This window comes from Cynocephalus volans, chromosome 8, assembly GCF_027409185.1.
Source record: "Cynocephalus volans isolate mCynVol1 chromosome 8, mCynVol1.pri, whole genome shotgun sequence".
NCBI classification, from domain to species: domain Eukaryota; kingdom Metazoa; phylum Chordata; class Mammalia; order Dermoptera; family Cynocephalidae; genus Cynocephalus; species Cynocephalus volans.
This window is the reverse complement of record NC_084467.1, coordinates 112,890,392-112,909,969: the sequence shown is the minus strand read 5'-3', so window position 1 is coordinate 112,909,969 and position 19,578 is coordinate 112,890,392. Positions and strand designations below refer to the sequence as shown.

General features: G+C 50.1%; 1 protein-coding gene across 1 annotated transcript; it reads left to right on the top strand.

Annotated features, from left to right (window-relative positions):
* Positions 1-11,519: 11,519 nt before the first annotated feature.
* PKLR (pyruvate kinase L/R) lies at positions 11,520-18,243 on the top strand. Its single transcript, XM_063105654.1, has 11 exons — positions 11,520-11,619; positions 12,622-12,804; positions 14,048-14,139; positions 14,237-14,368; positions 14,545-14,731; positions 15,073-15,343; positions 15,466-15,616; positions 15,910-16,062; positions 16,157-16,323; positions 17,316-17,497; positions 18,137-18,243. Exons 1-11 carry the CDS (start codon positions 11,520-11,522, stop codon positions 18,241-18,243), a joined length of 1,725 nt encoding a protein of 574 aa, XP_062961724.1.
* The last annotated feature ends 1,335 nt before the right edge of the window (positions 18,244-19,578 follow it).

Below are 19,578 nucleotides of genomic sequence, written 5' to 3'. Positions count from 1 at the left end.
TCCATGCAGCTGGCCAGGCACATCTATGTCATTGTTGTAGCTTTGAATGAGCTAAGGCCATTCAGAAAATCTCCAGAACTGCATTTTGTGGCAGGTGGACATCTCAGAAGGGAACCCAGGGAGAATGTATGAAAAATTGAGATCAGAGCCCAGGGCGACAGCCCTAGGTGAGCAGCGTGGTTATTTGAGAAGTGCAGCACATTCTTCTCTTTTTCATTCTCTCCACAAATAACATATTTATGGAGTACTCACATTTGAAATCTGCCCTTTCACACACTTATCTGGGTTGAATCCTCAAAGAGGCCCTACAGGAATTCCCCTCTAGCCTTTACAGCCTATGAGTGGCAAAGCCACACCCAGAACCTGCCTTTAAGTCTGCACGTCTTCCTCTCACTACACATACATCCCTGGAGCCTGTGGAACTTTCCTCAAACCCATCTATTCCTTCTCTTGCCCTCTGTCAGGATCCTGGCTCACTGTGTCCACCCTGCGTCTGGACTCCTCTGGGGGCCGGGGGGTGGGTAGAAAAAACTCCGTCTCCTCCCCACACCAACTAAAGGGAAACTGTTTTTTCTCTGATCTATTACTACTCTCAATACTTCACTTCTGATACCAGGTATGTACGTTTTTCCCATAACAATTCAATTCTTCAATTCTTTGCAGACACCAACTAGGTGTCCTACATTCAATTAAATTCTGACTCTATCCACCTGGAGTTAGCACAGACTTCACAGGTTAAGGGCTCAGTCTCATGAGACCTCCACCTCCCCACTTCAGACACCAATTTCAAGTCCAGGTTGTCACCTGTGCGTCTAACCGACCAGCTATAAATCAGAGATTCCTATGACCTCCTCCTCTGGTTCGATTATTTTCTACAACTGCTCACACAAATCAGGGAAACACTTACATTTACCAGTTTATTATATGATAAAGGATATGATAAAGAATATAGATAATCAGCCAGATAAAGAGGTACACAGAGCAAGATCCAGAAGGGTCTGGAGCACAGGAGCTTCTATCCCTGTGGAGTTGGGGTGCATCACCCTCCTAATGTGTAGATGTATTCACCAACCCGGAAGCTCAGGGATTTTTATGAAAACTTCATCACAGTAGGCACGATCAATTACTAACTCAGTCTCCAGCTCCTCTTCCCTTCCCGGATGGGGAGTGCAGCTGAAAGTTACAAGCTTCTGGTGATCAGCCCCCATCCAGGAGCCCACCAAGAACTGCCTCATTAAAAGAGTCTCCTATCACCCAGGAAATTCCAAGGGACTTAGGAGCTCTCTGTCAGAAACCAGGGTCAAAGACCAAATCTAATGAACAAAAGATACTCCTAGCACCCCTAAAATTTAGGAAATTACAAGAGTTTTAGGAGCTCTGTGTCAGGAACCAGGAGCAGGTGTGTGTGTGTGTGTGTGTGTGTGTGTGTGTGTGTGTGTGTGTGTGTGTGTGTGTGTGTGTGTGTGTGAAAAAGAGGAATTAACAAAGGAGACAGAGAAGGTGTGTGTGTGTGTGTGTGTGTGTGTGTGTTTGTGTGTGTGTGTGTGAAAAAGAGGAATTAACAAAGGAGACAGAGAAGGGACTTGCAGAAGAGTAGCAGGAAGCCCACACAGTCCAGAGAGGAAGTGATAAGGAAGCTAACTGTGTCCAGTGTAAAGGTGGAAGACCCGTCATATCAGGGAGGGACAAAGGCTGCTAGGTCAAGGAGTGAGAATTCTAGGAAACGGGCTTCTACGTGATATAATAACCACCTGGCTTGTTTTCTGTGGTCTTATGAGAATTAGGTATCAGCTGTTAGCCAGCGCACCCCCAGAGAGAAGAGCAATGAAACAGGTCAGAAAGGGAAATTAATTCTAGGCTCAGTCTTTCCTTGTCCATAACCAGCTAAAGTGGAACTCCCCTGGGCCTAACCCTCCACCTATGCACTTTTTAGGCACGTTGCTGCCTGGGTCCAGTCTTGACTCCACTTTAAGCAGCTAGGTAATCCTCCAACAAGCCAAATGGACTCTCTGAGTGGGCTCCAAATCTGTAAATCGAGGATACCAGCATACTGTAGGTGCCCTGCGTGTATTTTTTAATGAATCAAAGGACAAATGTGTCCCTTATCTATCTCAAAGGGCAAAGATGAAAAGCAGAAGTAGCCCAGTAGGGGAAATGTCTTTATACATATTTATACATATATATTCATTATATACATATACATAGGGGATGGGGGGAGACATGAGGTGGAAAGAAAGAGAATTAATATGGGGGAGACAGTGTCTCCTAGAACAAAAGTCTTCTCACTTCCCCATTTCCAGCCTGGAGCCTCCCAGAAGTGATCTTCCCAACAGAACTCAGAGAAAGTCTGGCACAATCTGGGCTCAGTCTGGCTAGGACAAGAGCCCCTGGGCCCTCCCCAGTATAAACCCCAATGGGAAACCCTTGGCAGGGTAATAGGCCAAGGTCTCCTAAACTAAACACATTGGATCCCTGGGAAGGAGGAAACCTCTCAGAGCCACACCCTTCCCCTAGCTGCATAAAAGCCTCAAGGACTCAGGGAAAGAACACAGCTTTGCGGTCAACTACGCCAAGGTTCAAAGACTGGGTTAACTCCTTATTGATTGTATGATCTGGGGTTAATTACCTAATCTGTATGAGGGTCATTTTTCTCATTGCTAAAACGCAGTTAATCTGTATCTCCCAGGTTTGTTGCAGGCATTGTTCCTCATGTGGTTAAGAGCGCTGCTCAAGCAGCAAGAGACCATGACAGCTTCCAGCTGCGTCCTTGCACCATTAGAGCGGTGTCTGGTTTAACCTCTTGTATTCTGTGGTCTGTTGTTACAGAGGCCAAACCTGTGTCCCGAAAACTGTCACCCCATTTAGGAGATCATCCCTCACTTGTTTAGGTGTCCCTGTGTCTCCCTGTGTTCCCTGAGCTTGCCCCAGCCAGAACCCTGATCATCAGATATGGACAGTGCCTGAAATCTTGCCTGTCTTCCCACCACTTGGAATTTCTTGAGAGCAGGGATACATCTTTTTTGTTTTTGTCTCCCAGAGCACAATACAGTGTCTGTCCCAACAATAATCTTGTTTGGAATTTATTCTGATTTTTTTTTTACAACATACCCAAAGGTAGAGAAATATCTTAATGAACCCCCATGTACATATCACCCAGTTTTCACAATTGTCAACATTTTGTCTATCTGATTTTATCAAACCGCCCCCTATTTCTCCCCCCCACACTCACCACCACACCCTTTCTCTGCTGGAATATTTCAGATCAAACCCCCAGCATCAATATCATTTCACCCACAAACACTTCAGAATATATCACTAATCAATAAGATTTTTTTAATACAGCAGACGAAATTAACAGTAATTTCTTAATATTGTCTAATACCCAATCCATGTTCAAATTTCCTGGATTACCTCAAAAAATATATTTTACAGTTGATTTGTTCAAATCCTAAGTTAAATAAGGTCCACACATTGCATTTGGTTGGTATGTGTCTATATTAGCCCATTTTTGTTGCTTATAACAAAACAGTTGGAACTGGGTATTTATAAAGAAAGCAAAATTATTGCTTACAGTTTTGGAGGCTGGGAAGTCCATAGTCCAGGGAATACATCTGGTGAGGTTCTTCCTTGGTGATGGCTTTAGAGACACAGAGTATCACATTGCAAGATGGCAGAAGCAAAGAGCTCCTCATGTGTTCTCCTTTTAAAGCCCTCAGAAGCACGCCCACAACCACCATTAATCTATCAACTTATGACTCGGTGAATGGATCCATCCGTTCACTTGGCATAGTCTTCACAGTCCGATCACCTCTTCAAGGCCCCATCTTTCAGTTACTATAGTAGGATTTTCCATCCTCTTTACACTGTCACAGTGGGGACTAAGTTTTGGCAGGACATCAACCCACAGCAGTGTCTTAAATCACTTTTAAGTACTTTAAACAGTTCCCTCCCCCACCCCTCTTTTCATGCTATTTAATTGTTGACAAAACTGGAACATTTGCTTGTAGAATTGTCCACATTCTGGATTTGGCTGATCACACCCTCAAGATTTTATTTACGCATTTCTCTATCCTCATTTCCTGTGAACTAGTAGTTAGAGCTGAGGTTTCATTAGAATCAGGACTCTTGGGCCGAGCCCGTGGCGCACTCGGAAGAGTGTGGCGCTGGGAGCGCAGCGACGCTCCCACTGCGGGTTCGGATCCTATATAGGAATGGCCGGTGTGCTCACTGGCTGAGTGCCGGTCACGAAAAAGACAAAAAAAAAAAAAAAAGAATCAGGACTCTTAGGAGGTTCGTACTTTCTATTGCATTAAATCAGGAGGCACACAGGCTTGGTACCCACTTTTATTATTTATTTTTTTAAAGAAAATGTAATTTTATTAACATTATTTTTTACATTCTAGGATGTCGCAGAGCAGTTGGGAGGGAGGGGGAGGGGCGAAAGGAGAAGGAAATAGGATGGAAGAAGGAGGAAGGAGGAGGGGCGGGGTTGAAACCTGTGGCACCCCCACATTCCCACGGGGTGGGGTGGGGCTTCCAGCGGTACCTTTGTCATTGCCAGGCTGGGAGGAGGTGTCAGGGGAGTGTGGCAAAAGGACTCGCCCCCCCACCGTGCCAGCTCGGGAACCCTGGCCCTTCTTGTGGCAGCTTGGTGGTCGTCACTGGGCTGGCTGCATGTGGGGCGGAGGGGAGGGGGCGTGGCCGAGACCCTCATCCCCCACCCTCGGGATTGGTTGAGATTGTCAAGGGGACATTGTTGAGGCCCCCAGACCGCCCCCTTTCTGGCTTGGTAGCCCAAGGTACTTCCAGTCCTTCTACTGTTACAGGTGTCCTTTGGTGAAATGAGACCTTTACTAGTTAATATGAAACTTTATCTCTGGTTGCAGGTACTTGGTTTTTTCTTCCATTTCTGTGTTGGATTATTTGCTGTTCCCACCATTTAAATCTGCGCTGGAACTAATTTGTTGTCCTTTGCTTACTTCTAAACTGGGGTAACTTCCTGTGGGGACCAGTACTTGAACTCTGTGGTTGAGCTAAATTGCTGCTTTGCTGCTGATTCGCTAGGGAAGTCTTTTTGTGCAGCTCAGGTTTTAATGGTTCACTTTATAGGTACTTCCGGATCTGGTGAGATCTGGTGCACCTGGATTGTGTAGAAACTCTGGTCTGGGCCTGAGTCTTTTCATCAAACTGACCAGACTCCTCGGAGTGGTCCTTTGCTGACTGGGGGACAGATCAACTGTCCTTGCTGTGCCCCAGTGTTCCCCCAGTGGGCCCGTCTCCCCCACCGCCTGTACTCCAAACACTTCCCATGGGACAGGCCACACACTGGTCCCTTGTGATGACTCACTGGCTTCTGAGTGGCTCCTTTTCTCAGCTGTTCTGGCTCCTCACTCCTCTGTGGGTCCACGGGAACACTATTAGTGGTCCTGCTGGCCTGCGGGCCACCAAGGCCCTCTTCTCCCCTAATGCCTCCAAGCAACTTCATTGGAAGGGCACAGCTGGGGCTTTTGCTGGCTCCTGCTCTGAGCGCTCAGCAGCTCCAGCCTGGATGCGGCTGGGGCTTGAAACGGTCTCAGTGGTTTTTTTCTCTTTCATCGTGGCTTCTCCCACCTTCATGCACTCTGTAGGTCTCTCTTCCTCTTCTCCTGAGCTCTAGCAGCCCCAGCTTGGCTGTCATTGCTTTTTCATAGTTGTAAACTGGTTGATTTGTGGGAGAGAGTGACGCTGGGGGACCATCTATTCTGCCATCTTGACCAGAAGGCCAGCCCACTCTTAGTGGTGCCAAACCTAATGATTTTAGTAGATATTGTGTGTTCTAAATTTAACTGAACAAAAGGAGAAAAGAAAATCCATCTAACCTTTCCAGAGAGGAGTGAAATCTAGAAGGCTGAATAGGTTAACAGAGTAGCCAGGGAGAGCACACAGGTGTAGGGAACAGTGTATGCACAGGCATGGTGCTGAGAGAGCAAGTCATGTTTAGGAAGCAAAAAGATTTTGGGGTGGGCTGAGGAGTGGAGAAAGGGAGAAGAGGCGGGATAGGTAAGCCTGACCCAGATGGGGAAGTCTTTGCATGCCCTGAAGAGTCAGCAATGCCTTTGATCTCAGCAGGCTGATCAGACCTGATTTTTGGGCAGACAACTTTGGCAGCAGTGAGAGGCTCCCCTGCAGGTGAGGACCTACCAGAGACAGAGACCACAGGCAGGTAGAATTGGGCAGTTGATGAGCCGAGGCTGACCACAGTCAGTGAGGATGGAGAGGAAGTGAATTTGGAAGATGTCTGGAAGCCACAGGTGTTTTTTTTTTTTTTTTTTTTTTTGACTGATGTTAGATGTGTGGGGTGAAGGGCTCCTAGTTTTTCTAAGGCTCAGAGAGTTGAAGAAGCAGAGCAGGATGGGATGGTGTAGGGAAAATATAGGAAAATGGTCAAGGCCCCTCAAATGCTCAGAATCTTGCCAAGCATTTGACGAAAATATGCATGTGTGCCCAGGTGTTCCTGGCTATTGTCTGATATAGATGTGCATGGGCATCCACATGTCCTGGGTTATGGACTTAAGTATAAAGGATGAGTGGCTCTGATTCACGACGGCCTCCCCACTCCCAGTATGCCCCTGGGAGGCCATGGGGATGCTGCTACTGTTGTTGCCAGTGCCCCCAGGATGCCCTGAGAGGCCACTACCGCTGCTGCTTCTGCTGCTACTGCTGAGGACTGAGCTCGTGTCATCTGCCAACGGCTCCTGGGATCTTTCCTAATCACCTAGCATGGGCCTGCATGTGAGGGGTCTGGTGACTCAGCCTGTACAACGGGTTTGTAGGGTCTGTGAGCCCTAGCCCTGACAATCTTAGTGTAACTAAAATAATGAAACATATTGGCTTTAGTTATGAATTACCCCAACCAGACAATTAGCATAGCTATTGCTTTAACAATACAATTGGCTTAGTCATGTAGCAATACAATTGCTGTAACCCAACAACTGGTGTAGTCACTTAGCTATACAGATGGGGACAAGGAAATGAAAAGAAGTTGACTTGGCTGTAGTAGAGAATGCAAGGGGGAGGAGGGCTGAACAGTGGTCAGGTGCTGGGGCGAACTGGGCGGCTGGGGAGGGGAGATGGAGTTGGGAAGGGACAAGCTCTTCACCTATACCCTGTACTTTTGAATTTTGTATATTGTGCAAATATCTATTCAAATAAACAAACACATCTTGAACAAATTCTATGGATTCAGGGCCCCACCCCCGATATTCTGATGACTGCGGTGGGAGAGGAGTCCCCACATATGCATGTGAAGAACAGCAATAATTCTGTACTCGGAGCAGTGCTCACAGCACTTCCACAGACTTTATCACACTGTGCCCTCCCAAAGGTTTATTATCTCAGTTTGCAGACGAGGTAATAAAAACCTATATTCAGTGTCTCTCCACCGCAGCCAGGCCCATGTGCATTATGGTGGGGTTTGGGAGGAGGGGGCCGCGGGCCACATTGTCCCCTCCCCTGGGCCTGGAGGCCTGGCCCTCACCCTCTGGCCAGTGGCTCTCAGGCGCCCATTGAGGTGGGGAGGGTGTTCTCTGCTTTGCAGAATAAAGCGCCTGTGTGTGGGTTGAGTGTGCAAGCACATGAGAGTCTGTGTGAGAGAAAGTGTGTGAGGTTCAGGTGTGTCTATGTGTGTTAGGGCGAGGGTGTGTGTTTATGTGTGTGGAATGTGGGGGGAGCTCGTGTGTGTCAGTGTCTGAGCACTGGGCAGTCTCAGTCCTGGACTTGGTTCAGGTCTGGTGTCACCTCCTCCCTCACCTACTCAATCCCTCCTGGTGCCCCTCTATGTCCTGAACAATTCCTTCAGCCAGCTGACACACTCTGTTAAACCTAACTGTCACATTCCTGTCTCTACCCTCATTCTAAGCAGAAACCTGACCTTAAGGACTTCACATCCTTGGAGTGTGGTATAGGGCAGGGCACACAGTGGGTGCTCATTCCATGCTTGTGGAATGACTACCTGCATTTGGGTCTATGTGCGTTTGACGTCATGTAAGTGTCTCCGTATGTGTCTGAGGAGGCTGGGGCATGTGTCTGCAGAAGTGGGGAGAAATTTCATCTGACGGAGCTGATACACCTATTCCGTTTGGATCCTGGGGGCCTCTTGTCCTTCTCTTAGATTTCTCACCCACAGGCCTCCTGTTCAGGGATGCCTAACCCTGTGACAAAGTGCAGATCATCTCTCACATAGTCACTTACACTGCTTTTCTTCTTTGGCCTGATTTCTGGTCAAAGCTTCTGTCCCTTAGCTGGACAGTACAAGGGCTGCTTTGTGGCACCACCCCCCACCTCCTATTAATCACTTTGGACTAAGATCTCTGGGATTCCTATCCTCCCAAATGGTCCTGAAGTTAGTTCAAAATTGTCAGACCAACCTCAAAGTCCCACGTCCTTCCCCAACTCCCCAAGCACAAGGCCTGAGTCCCCAGTGCCTGAAGTCTACCATATTCCCTCTGGTTACAACTTTTATTCATCTTTATTTGTTCTGTCCTCTATATACAGAGAGCTTAGGATCCCCGGTTCATTTCCCCTTAGGAAGTCCTCCCTACTATCTAAACTCTCTCTTTGCCAACTCCAGAGTCTGAGACTTTTCCCCTTCCCTTCCACTGCAACAGTCCTGACAGAGAAAGAATGGAGCTTAGTGGTTGCAGCTCAGGCTCTGGAACCACACTCTCTGGGCCTGAATCCCAGCTCCACCACTGACAAGATTTTTAGCCTCAGACAAGTGCATCTGGCAGGGTTCCATCAGGAAATGGAGGATTCTCTCAAGTCAGATCATTTGAGGAGTGTTTCGTAACAAGATTATATACAAAGTTGTGGGCAGAGTGTTGGTAATCCACAAGGTATAGTGCATTCCCCCAGATCTAGTAACAGTGGGCTTCATTATCGCCTTACGGGCCCAGGGAATGGAGAGAGAATGTTGCCTAGAATCTAAACCGATAGAGTACCCTGGCAGAAGCTGTGACCTACAGTGACCCTGCAGGGGGATCTGGAGAAGGCTCAACTTCACTGTCCTTGTCTCATCTGCTATGGGTGCTGCTCCCCACTTGCTAAACACCACAGAGGTCTTGGGGCAAGGCCTTTAGTCTCCTGGCCCCAGAGCAGAGTGAGGAAAGGTAGAGAAGGGGTCTTGAGTGCTCACAGATGTATAACACACCCTGCTAGGCCTCAGTTCTTTCACCTGTAAAACAGCACATTGATCCTTCCTTCTTTCTAGGTTGTCACAATGGTAAAAGGAGACAGTGTACATTGTTTCAGCACACAGGAAGTGCTCAATGAACAGCTCTGTCTGCCTACTGATTTTAATGATTAGTTGGCATCTCAAACTTAGCTTGTCCAAAATTGAAAGCTTGAAATTTCCCCCTATTTCAAGCCTATTTGTTTCCTAGTCTCAGTGAGTGGCACTACAATCTACCCAACTGCTCAAGCTGGACTCCCCTACATCTGGGCTGGCCTGTTAGCTCAGGTGGTTAGAGCACAGCCTTATACCACCAAGGTCATGGGTTCGGATCCCGGTACTGCCAAAATAAACCCACAAAAGAACAGATTCCACTTCATCCTTCAAGTAATAGAAGCCTCCCTCCCATTCCCCTCTCTTACCACAGCTCTTCAGTCATACCACTGTCTGCTCTTCGCCCAAATGCATCTGAAAGCCATCCCCCTCTCTCCATCTCACTGCCACTGTGCTAGTCCATCACCTCCCACCTAGATTACTCCTAACCTCCCAGTAGATCTCCCGGCTCCTACTATCTATTCTCCACCCAGCAGCCAGAGAAACTGAAAGCATCAGCTGGATCATGTCCCTCCCATGGGTAAACCCATCACATTACAAGGTCCTGCTCAGGTCCCCAGTCTGACCATGGACTATGCCCCTCCACTCCAAGCACATGGCCTCATTACAGCTCTCTCTCTCTTGGGCAACAAGGTTTTTCTTCCTCAGAGCCTTGACATGTAGTATTTCGGCCCCCACAGAAAATTTCTTGCCCCACTTGTCCCTGCTGGTTCCTTTTCATCCTTCAAATCTCAGCTTTAAAATGATCACATCAAAGAGGCCTTCCCTGACCACCTCATCTGAAATACATTCCCCTTCTCTCCCCACTGGCTTCTCTGTTCCAGCACCCTAGTGATTACTTACTAGCACTTACAAAGTTTGCAGTTACATATTTATTTCTTTGATACTTGTTTATAGTCTGTTTCCCCACTATACCGTAAATTCCATAGAAGGGCAAAGGCCCTCTTTTGCTCACCACTGTATCCTCAGGGCCTGGCACAGAGTAGGTGTTCAATAAATATTGGACAGTAGTGAAAGGACAAATGGTAGCCAATATTACGATGATGATGCTATCAAAGCTCTTCCAGAGAATCCCACTGTTTCGTCCCGGCTGAACCCACAGCTAGAGTCATCTCAAAAGTGGTGGCAGGGGAGTTCCCACAAGAGAGTGCCCCAAACCATCCAGAGATGAGGCCAGTTGGGATTCCAAAGAAGGAAGCACTGGACACCAGGGTGATCAGTCCAATCTTATGCATAGAGGGTGCTGCAGAGTACCCCAGCGGTCGACAGGGAGACGAAGGATGTTCTACCTAGGAATACCCTCTAGAGGGCATTGGGTAATGGAGGTTTTCTCTCTTTTTTTTTTTTTTTTCTGTGGCTGGCCAGTATGAGGATCCCAACCCTTGACCTTGTTCTTGTCGGCACCACACTCTACCAACTGAGCCAACTGGCCAGGCTGGTTATGTAATTTATATAAGAGTTTAAGGAATTTGGCTGGAGGTGGGGCTTGATTCTATGTGTTTAGCAACGTGGTTGATTTGTCAGTGTTTTCTAGCAACAACCTAAACAAGTTTATCAGAGCCTGGGAATGTTCAAGGCTCCAGCTTAGGTTGAAGCCTGCAGGGAAAACACGTAGCCAGCCGAGTCACAGAGTGGACAAGGCACTCTGTATTTCTCAATCAGGACAGAGAAAAAAGGTGGGGGAAACTGGGGGACCCTATATTCACACTACCAAAGTGCTCCCCTTCCCCTTTCTTCAGCCTCCAGTCCCTACCTTAAAGCCCCTGCTTCGGGCCGGCCCGTGGCTCACTTGGGAGAGTGTAGTGCTGATAACACCAAGGCCACGGGTTCGGATCCCTATATAGGGATGGCCGGTTAGCTCACTTGGGAGAGCGTGGTGCTGACAACACCAAGTCAAGGGTTAAGATCCCCTTACTGGTCATCTTTAAAAAAAAAAAAAAATCCCTATTCAGGTTGATTACTAGACAGTGTGAATGGATAGAAAATTTATTGGGAAGAATGGATGAGAGAGGGAGAATGCCAGAAGACAAGGCCAGAGAGCCGGCAGGTCTGGGGGAGGGACTCTGCGTGGGGACAGGGGCAGCCTACTGGGTGTGCCCCTTTTTTATTTTCTGGCTCCCTTAGATAAGACCAGCAGTTTTCTTGTCCTCTCCCTCTCATTCCAGTTTCGGTAGCCCCAGTCCCACACTCTGGAAGCATGTCAAGCCAGGAGAACATACTATCCCAGAAGCTTTGGTCATGTATCTCTAAGTCCCAAAGAGACTTAGCAAACTCCATCCTGATTGGAGCTCCAGGAGGTAAGAAAGGTGAACAGAAGCCATTGAACAGAAGAGAGAAATAAGTGTAGAAATCAGGAGTGGGGGTAGAAGGTATAAATGATACCCATGTGCTGCTGGCTAAGAGGGATTTGGGGAGGATCTGTGTTCATCAGAGTCTCCCCTGTGTTAAATCATGGACCCTGGTCCGGGCCTCTTGTCCAGGCCCTACAGGCAGGCCAGAGGGAGCCTGCAGCATGAGAGCCACGGTGCACTCTCGTGGTTCCTGGACTCTGGCCCCTGGAGTACAGGGCTTCCAATGGTAGTGGAGATGCTGGTGACACTTTAACCAATCTACAGAACTGACCCCAGCTCAGCCAGCCCTCATGCCTGTGACAGCCTGACAGTGGAGCAGAGAGGAGGTAGACGTGCAGTGGCATGGAAGGTGGGACTGGAAGGGGGTCTCCTCTGGCTGGGCTGGATCAAGCTACAGGGACCCCCCAGGGCCTAAAGCAGCATTGAGGGGGCTGGGGAAACACAGAGGAGGGAGTGGGGAAGCCAGCCAGTTGCCAGGGGTTAAAAGGAAGAAGGAGAGGGGACTGGGTGATTCTTGGTCTGGATAAAGAGGGGCCTCTGTGGACTAAACATCAGAGGAGCTGAGGCAGAGGGAAGTCAGCAGCTAAGGGCAAGATCGGTTATGAGGGGCCAATGTAGCTGAATGGTCAGGAATTTGAGCCAAGAGCTAGTCAGACATGGATTTGAATCCCATCTCTGTTACTTAGAAGCTTTATGATCTCGGGCAATTTATTTGATGTTTCTCAGCCTGTTTCCTTATCTGTAAAATCAGGATAATTATAGAGCATTAACAGGACCTGCTGTATAGAGGTCCTTGTGACTAAACAAGATGTGGGCATGATGCTCAGCTCATAAGAAGGGCTCAACACAAACTGGAGAGCTGAGGGAAGGAAGAGAGGATATGCTGAGATGAAGCATGGGGAGGAAAGGCAGGTGCCCATGCAGCCCCTGAGCCCCCTTCTCCCACAGGGCCAGCGGGGTACCTGCGGAGGGCCAGTGTGGCCCAGCTGACCCAGGAGCTAGGCACTGCCTTCTTCCAGCAGCAGCAGCTATCAGCTGCTATGGCAGACACCTTCCTGGAACACCTCTGCCTGCTGGACATTGACTCTGAGCCTGTGGCCGCTCGTAGCACCAGCATCATTGCCACCATCGGTAAGTACCACGCATCTCCCTACAGCTTCACAGGGCCTCCTGGGTGTTTCTCAAGGTGCTTCCTCATCTTTTGTCTCCTTGGAGATTACTCCATGTTGGACACAGTCATTCATTCTACGAATATTTGTTGGGCACCTAGTAGACAAGATTTGGGGCCTGGGGAGTAGATTTAATGAAAAAAAACCAGAGATATACCTACCCTTGGGGAGCTGACAGTCTACTTATGTGGGACAATAACTAATAAACATAATAAATTATTAAAAATAAGTAAACTATTTGGTACATTAGAAAGTGGTAATTACCATGGAGAAAAAAAGAAAAAAAAAAAAAGTATGGTAAGGGGTCACCAGGGTGCGAGACAGGAGTCCCAGATAGGGAGGCCAGATGAAGGTGTGTCAAGAGGTGTGTGTGTCCAATGCTGCTGATGGGCCAGGTAGGAGAGGACTGAGAATTGACCATTTCATTGAGCAACAACACAGAGGTTCTTGGTGACCTTGACAAGAACAGATGCAGTGGAGAGATGGGGGCCAATGCCTGGTTCAAGTGGGTTCACGGGAGAATGGGGGGAAGGGAATTGGAGGCAGCGAGTACAGATAACTCTTGCAATGAATCTTGCTGCAAAGGAAGGCAAAAAGAAATAGGACTGGAGCTGGAGAGGAAATCGATATTAAGATAAATTTTTTTTTATGATGAAAGTAATAACAGCAGGTTTTACACACTGATGGGAATGATCCAGTAAAAAGAAGAGCATTATTGACACAGAGGACAAGAGAATGGCTGAATCTATGTCCTTGAGCAGGTGGGAAGAAGACAGCGCACAAGTGGAAGAGTTGGCGTTTGATAGGGTCTGGGGAAGTTAGCCAGCCTGCTCTCAGCTACACAGCTGCCCTATTAGCAGAGTAAGAATGGGATAGAACTCAGCTCTCTTCAGTCAATGAGGCTTCTGAGGTCTAAAGCCCTGTACCCCAAATGCCCTCACCTGGCACCAACCCCTGCCGTACCCCCCTAATACCCCGGGGTTGCATTGCAGCACTCACATCACTTGCTAATACAGTTACCTTGGACTTGGCTGAGGACACCCTCCTCCAAGACCCCTCGGTGCTGCCTCCCCAAGGCGGCAGATGTTGGCTGCAAAGCGAAACGCAATTTGTATCCTGTGACGTGCAGCATCTCTGAGGGTTGTGAGGGTTTGGTTATCTCTGGGTTTGAGGGAAAGTAGTCTAAGCGGGCTTTCTGGTTCCAGGGCCAGCATCTCGTTCCGTGGAGCGCCTGAAGGAGATGATCAAGGCCGGGATGAACATTGCGCGACTCAACTTCTCCCACGGCTCCCACGAGGTGTGGGGCGGGGCCGAGGGGAGGCGGTCGGGGCAGGAGGATGCCCCGGGGTTCTGGCCGCTTTCCCCTGAAACCCCGGCTTCGCTCCCGCCCCCAGTACCACGCTGAGTCCATCGCCAATGTGCGGGAGGCGGTGGAGAGCTTTGCAACTTCCCCGCTCAGCTACCGGCCCGTGGCCATAGCTCTGGACACTAAAGGACCGGAGATACGCACTGGGATCCTGCTGGGGGTGAGAGGCGGGGCAGGGACGGATCCTGCCTGGGCCGGGGAGGGGGCAGGAGAGCTCGCGGGCAACCGGGCGGGTCCTCGGGGGCGGAGCCTGGGGGCGGAGCCTGGGGGCGGAGCCTGGGGCGGGTCCAGGACGGCGGGGGGCGGAGCTCACGTCGCCTCTGGGTCCGCCCCTAGGGCCCGGACTCGGAAGTGGAGCTGGTGAAGGGCTCCCAGGTGCTTGTGACTGTGGACCCGGCGTTCCGGACGCGGGGGGACGCGAACACCGTGTGGGTGGACTACCCCAAGATCGTCCGGGTCGTGCCGGTGGGGGGCCGCATCTATATCGACGACGGGCTCATCTCCCTGGTGGTCCAGAAAATCGGTGCGGAAGCGCCCCCCGCCCTGACCACGCACTGGGCGCACTCTCTTCCCTTTGGCTCCCCCCTTCGCCCTTAGACTGACCTCGCCTTCCCCTAGCCACGCGTCCTTCCCCACCAGTCCCAGGAGTACTCAGCATCCAGACTCCTGCCCTCACACTGGGTTAGTCGTTTCTTCCGCAGACGTCCAGCAGGTGCCTGTTCGGTGCGGGGCCCAGAACAAAGGCGGAGGGACGAGTAGGACATGATTCCTGACCTCTTGGGGGTCCGAGCCCGGTGTTTTCTCTGCCGTGACTGTGCCCCCGGCCTCACCCCTGACCGAAGCTGACTCTCTCCGTGCCCGCAGGCCCAGAGGGGCTGGCGACCGAAGTAGAGAGCGGTGGCGTCCTGGGCAGCCGGAAGGGCGTGAACTTGCCAGGCGCCCTGGTGGACCTCCCCGGGCTGTCCGAGCAAGATGTCCGGGACCTGCGCTTCGGGGTGGAGCATGGCGTCGACATCGTCTTTGCCTCCTTTGTGCGGAAAGCCAGCGATGTGGCTGCTGTCCGGGATGCTCTGGGACCGGAAGGACAGGGCATCAAAGTCATCAGCAAAATTGAGAACCACGAAGGCGTGAAGAAGTGAGGCTTGTTCTTTGTTCCCATCAGGCCCCATAACCATTCCCCATTGCCCCTCCTCTCCTGCCTGCTACTTCCTGGCATCTCCTGGTTCTGCACTAGCCCTAATTCCCACAACAACCCAGGTTTGATGAAATACTGGAGGTGAGCGACGGCATCATGGTGGCGCGGGGGGACCTGGGCATCGAGATCCCAGCAGAGAAGGTTTTCCTGGCTCAGAAGATGATGATCGGACGCTGCAACTTGGCGGGCAAGCCCGTTGTCTGTGCCACACAGGTCTGGAGGCTGGGTCATGCTGTGGGATTTGGGGACACTTGAGGATAAATACCCACGCCTTAGATCTATAGTACATTTTGCTGTCCAGTGCCTGATCCTCAAACAACGAAATTATGTCAGATACTGTGACTCCTCTTTTCAGATGAGGAAACCGAACTGCAAGGATCGCACAGCTTGACTGTGACCCTGGCTTTCAGTGCACTCTGAGAGTGTGGATATCAGAGAAATAGCTTGAGCAGGGACCCCCATCACAGTGTGACTCCTGTAGCTCTGACATCCATCATGTCCCCCAGATGCTGGAGAGCATGATCACCAAGCCCCGGCCAACACGGGCAGAGACCAGCGATGTGGCCAATGCTGTGCTGGATGGGGCAGACTGCATCATGCTGTCGGGGGAGACTGCCAAGGGCAAATTCCCTGTGGAGGCTGTGAAAATGCAGCATGCGGTAGGAGTACAGAATGAAAGGCAAATGGGCCAGGGAACCAACCCCCTTCTGGACCCCAATGTCCCTGCCCAGCCTGACTTCCTGGTGCCTGCAGATTGCCCGGGAGGCAGAGGCCGCAGTGTACCACAGGCAGCTGTTTGAGGAGCTACGCCGGGCAGCACCGCTGAGCCGTGATCCCACTGAGATCACTGCCATTGGTGCTGTGGAGGCTGCCTTCAAGTGCTGTGCTGCTGCCATCATCGTGCTGACCACAACTGGCCGGTGAGGGGGACACTGGGAGTGCCCAGACAGAGCTTTGGGGCAGGGGTAGGGTGGGATGGGCTACAGGCTTGGGTTTTGTCTGGTCATCAGGGACAAAGAGTATCGTCGTAGGGCAAGAAGAGAGGTAGCTATGGGAACTAGAGGCCAGGAGAGGCAGATCTTAGAGCACACCAGCAATCATGCCAGTGAGCACCAGGGGCTGGAAGGAGACAGTGGCATCAGTGAGTGCATTGGCTTCAAGGCCATTTGGGCTTCTAGGGCTCAGAGGCAAATCCATTCAGCCCACAGAGCTTTGTAATTCTGAGGTGTTGCAGAAGGGCCCAGTGAGTCTGAGTTGTCTTTGCTCTGAAACTTAGCTATGAGACCTTGGGTAAGTCACCTGGGCTCTATAAGCCTGCTGTTTCCTCTTGTCTGTGGTGAGTTAATCATTTGTTCCTCATGGGGTTGTGAGGATTAACAAGAAACATTAAGTATGATATGTAAATTAGTACTATATAAATACATTTTCAGGGCCGGCCCGTGGCTCACTCGGGAGAGTGCGGTGCTGATAACACGAAGGCCACGGGTTCAGATCCTATATAGGGATGGCCAGTTCCCTCACTGGCTGAGCGTGGTGCTGACAACACCAAGCCAAGGGTTGAGAGCCCCTTACCAGTCATCTTTAAAAAAATAATTAATAAATAAATAAATAAATAAATAAATAAATAAATAAATAAATGTACATTTTCAAAAGGGTTTATGTTTCTTGAAGAGGTTTCTCCTTATTATCTCATTTGGTATATCTTTATTATCTTATATCTTCCTTGTGGGGTAGGAAGGGCAGGCATTCTTTTACTCACTTTACAGATGAGAAAACCGAGGCCCAGAGAAGTATGGTTACTTACCCAGGGTCACACAGCTTGTTGGTGACACCTGGAACCATAATCCAAACTCTTGTTTCCTGGTTCAACATACTTTCACTGTTTTTAGCTGAATTTCTCTGCCTCCACCAGCTCAGCCCAGCTTCTGTCAAGGTACCGACCTCGGGCAGCAGTCATTGCTGTCACCCGTTCTGCCCAGGCTGCCCGCCAGGTCCATCTATGCCGAGGAGTCTTTCCCTTGCTCTACCGTGAACCTCCAGAGGCTATCTGGGCAGACGATGTGGATTGCCGGGTCCAATTTGGCATTGAAAGTGGTGAGCCACTGAGACCTACCTCGCTACCCACCCCTGGCATTTGTACCAGGAGCCCCCCAACCCAGCTTCCCACACCCACTCAAAGTGCTCTGCCTCTCTCCTCTGGCCCCAGATTTTCCCAGTTAGATTCACTAATACTAACAGGTATCTTGCACTCTGAGGAGGGTGAAAGTCAGGCTGAGGGTGGAGGGAAGAGGGAGAGAGGCCAAGAGGGCAGGAATATCCCTAAGAAATCACTCTGGCTGCTGCCTGCACCAGGTGGCTAAAGCAGGGCATAAGGAGCAAGAAATGAGAGGAGAAAGGGGGACCCCGTCCCCTGCAGCTGGAACTAAAATCTAATATTCAATTGGCATATGATCATACCCCACCTCCTCCTATCAGCATAACTACACAGGTAGATAGACTTGCTACTTAGCAACAACATGCTCCACGCCACCCCTCAGACACACCTGCAACTTTAATGTACTGCAGTGATCATATTCCCTGCGGTGCCACCTGTGGGACACACTGTACAGTTTCCTTCAGGCTCCTCATTCCCTATAGGGTAACCTTGAGGTGATGGAGGGTGGTGGTTCATTCTCATTACAGGGCTAGCCTGGTCCCTCAATGATTGACTGTCATCTTCTCTTCCTCCCCCAGGAAAACTCCGTGGCTTCCTCCGTACTGGTGACCTGGTGATTGTGGTGACAGGCTGGCGACCTGGCTCTGGCTATACCAACATCATGCGGGTGCTGAGTGTGTCCTGAGATATCCGTGCCTTCTCTGCCTCACCCACCACTGCACCCCCTCCCCTCCTCCTCACTCTGCTTCCTCCAATCCATGCTCCTCCTATAGCCCCACCTGTAAGTATTCTCTACTTCCAACCCTCCATATCTGAGGCCTATGCTAGACTATACCTGCCATCTAGCCCCATTCCAGGATGCCCCTTCCCTCTCTCCATTTTACACAAGCCCCGAAAGTCTGTGTCCAATTACGCGCTGGCCACCCAGCAGCACAAATTGTACATTCCCTGCATCTAATCTGCTCACCTGGGCCCTAAGATGCCCTGAGCCTTTAATCCCAGCTTGGCTGGTTAATTCTATTCCCTCAAGTTTCCCATCCCTGGGGGTGGGGGAGAGGAGAGACAGTGTGATCTTGTCCAGAGTCTCCACAGAATGAATATTTAAGAAACACTTCATATCCATGCAGTCTGATGTTCTCATGTGTGGCCCTCATGATAACCTGGGCATCTCCTGAGGAGAGTACCATCTCCTCCTTATGGCCTCAAGACAGGGCAGGCTACTCCTACATGGGGGCTAACAAGGCTACTCCTAACATGGTGACATCGAAGCGTCATGCTTTGGGAGAACCTAGGGTAGATGGATGCTGTGCAGAACTGACAGCCAGGTGGCTGATCTCATCACTGTCTTCCCAACCTCTGTCCTGAGCCTGCAGACTGCTCCCCTGGCTGCTCTCATGCCTTGCTGGGTCAAATGCCCTACTGCTCCCTCCTGCACCCAGAAATTCCTTCATGCCCACTTTGTTCCCACACACAAATGAGGAGCCAAAATGAGTATCTCTATTTTCTTTTTAAATGCAGCTATTTGGAAGCAATTATAAAACTTCTCCCACACACCAAGAACCCCAGAACTCCCCACTGCTGGGAGAAAAGGAGATTTAGGGTACCTGCCCCATATTCTTCAATGCTATAGAGTAGGAGAGGGGACAGAGTGAGTGTGGTAAGGGATTAGTCTGTCCCTGAGAAGGCAGAAGTGCTGGCTGGCCTGCCCTTCCCCAGGTATGGATACCTCAGGCCCTCCCCTTACTCCTGCTCCAATAGCAAACTCAGAAGGAAAAAAAAAACCCCAAAAACTAAAGGTAAAAACAATCCTCCTCCCTCTCTTGGGCAACCCCTCTTGCCCCTACCTAGACAAGGAGGGGATGAATATTGCTGCTGATGGAGTTGGGCAAGGACCACACAAGCTGGCATGGAGAGCCCTGCCTCCTCCTGCTCCTCCTGTCTCCCTACCAGGCGGGGAGGGGAGAAAAGGATAAAGGAATGGGTGAACAAAAGGAATTGATAACAAATCAAATTAGCAGGT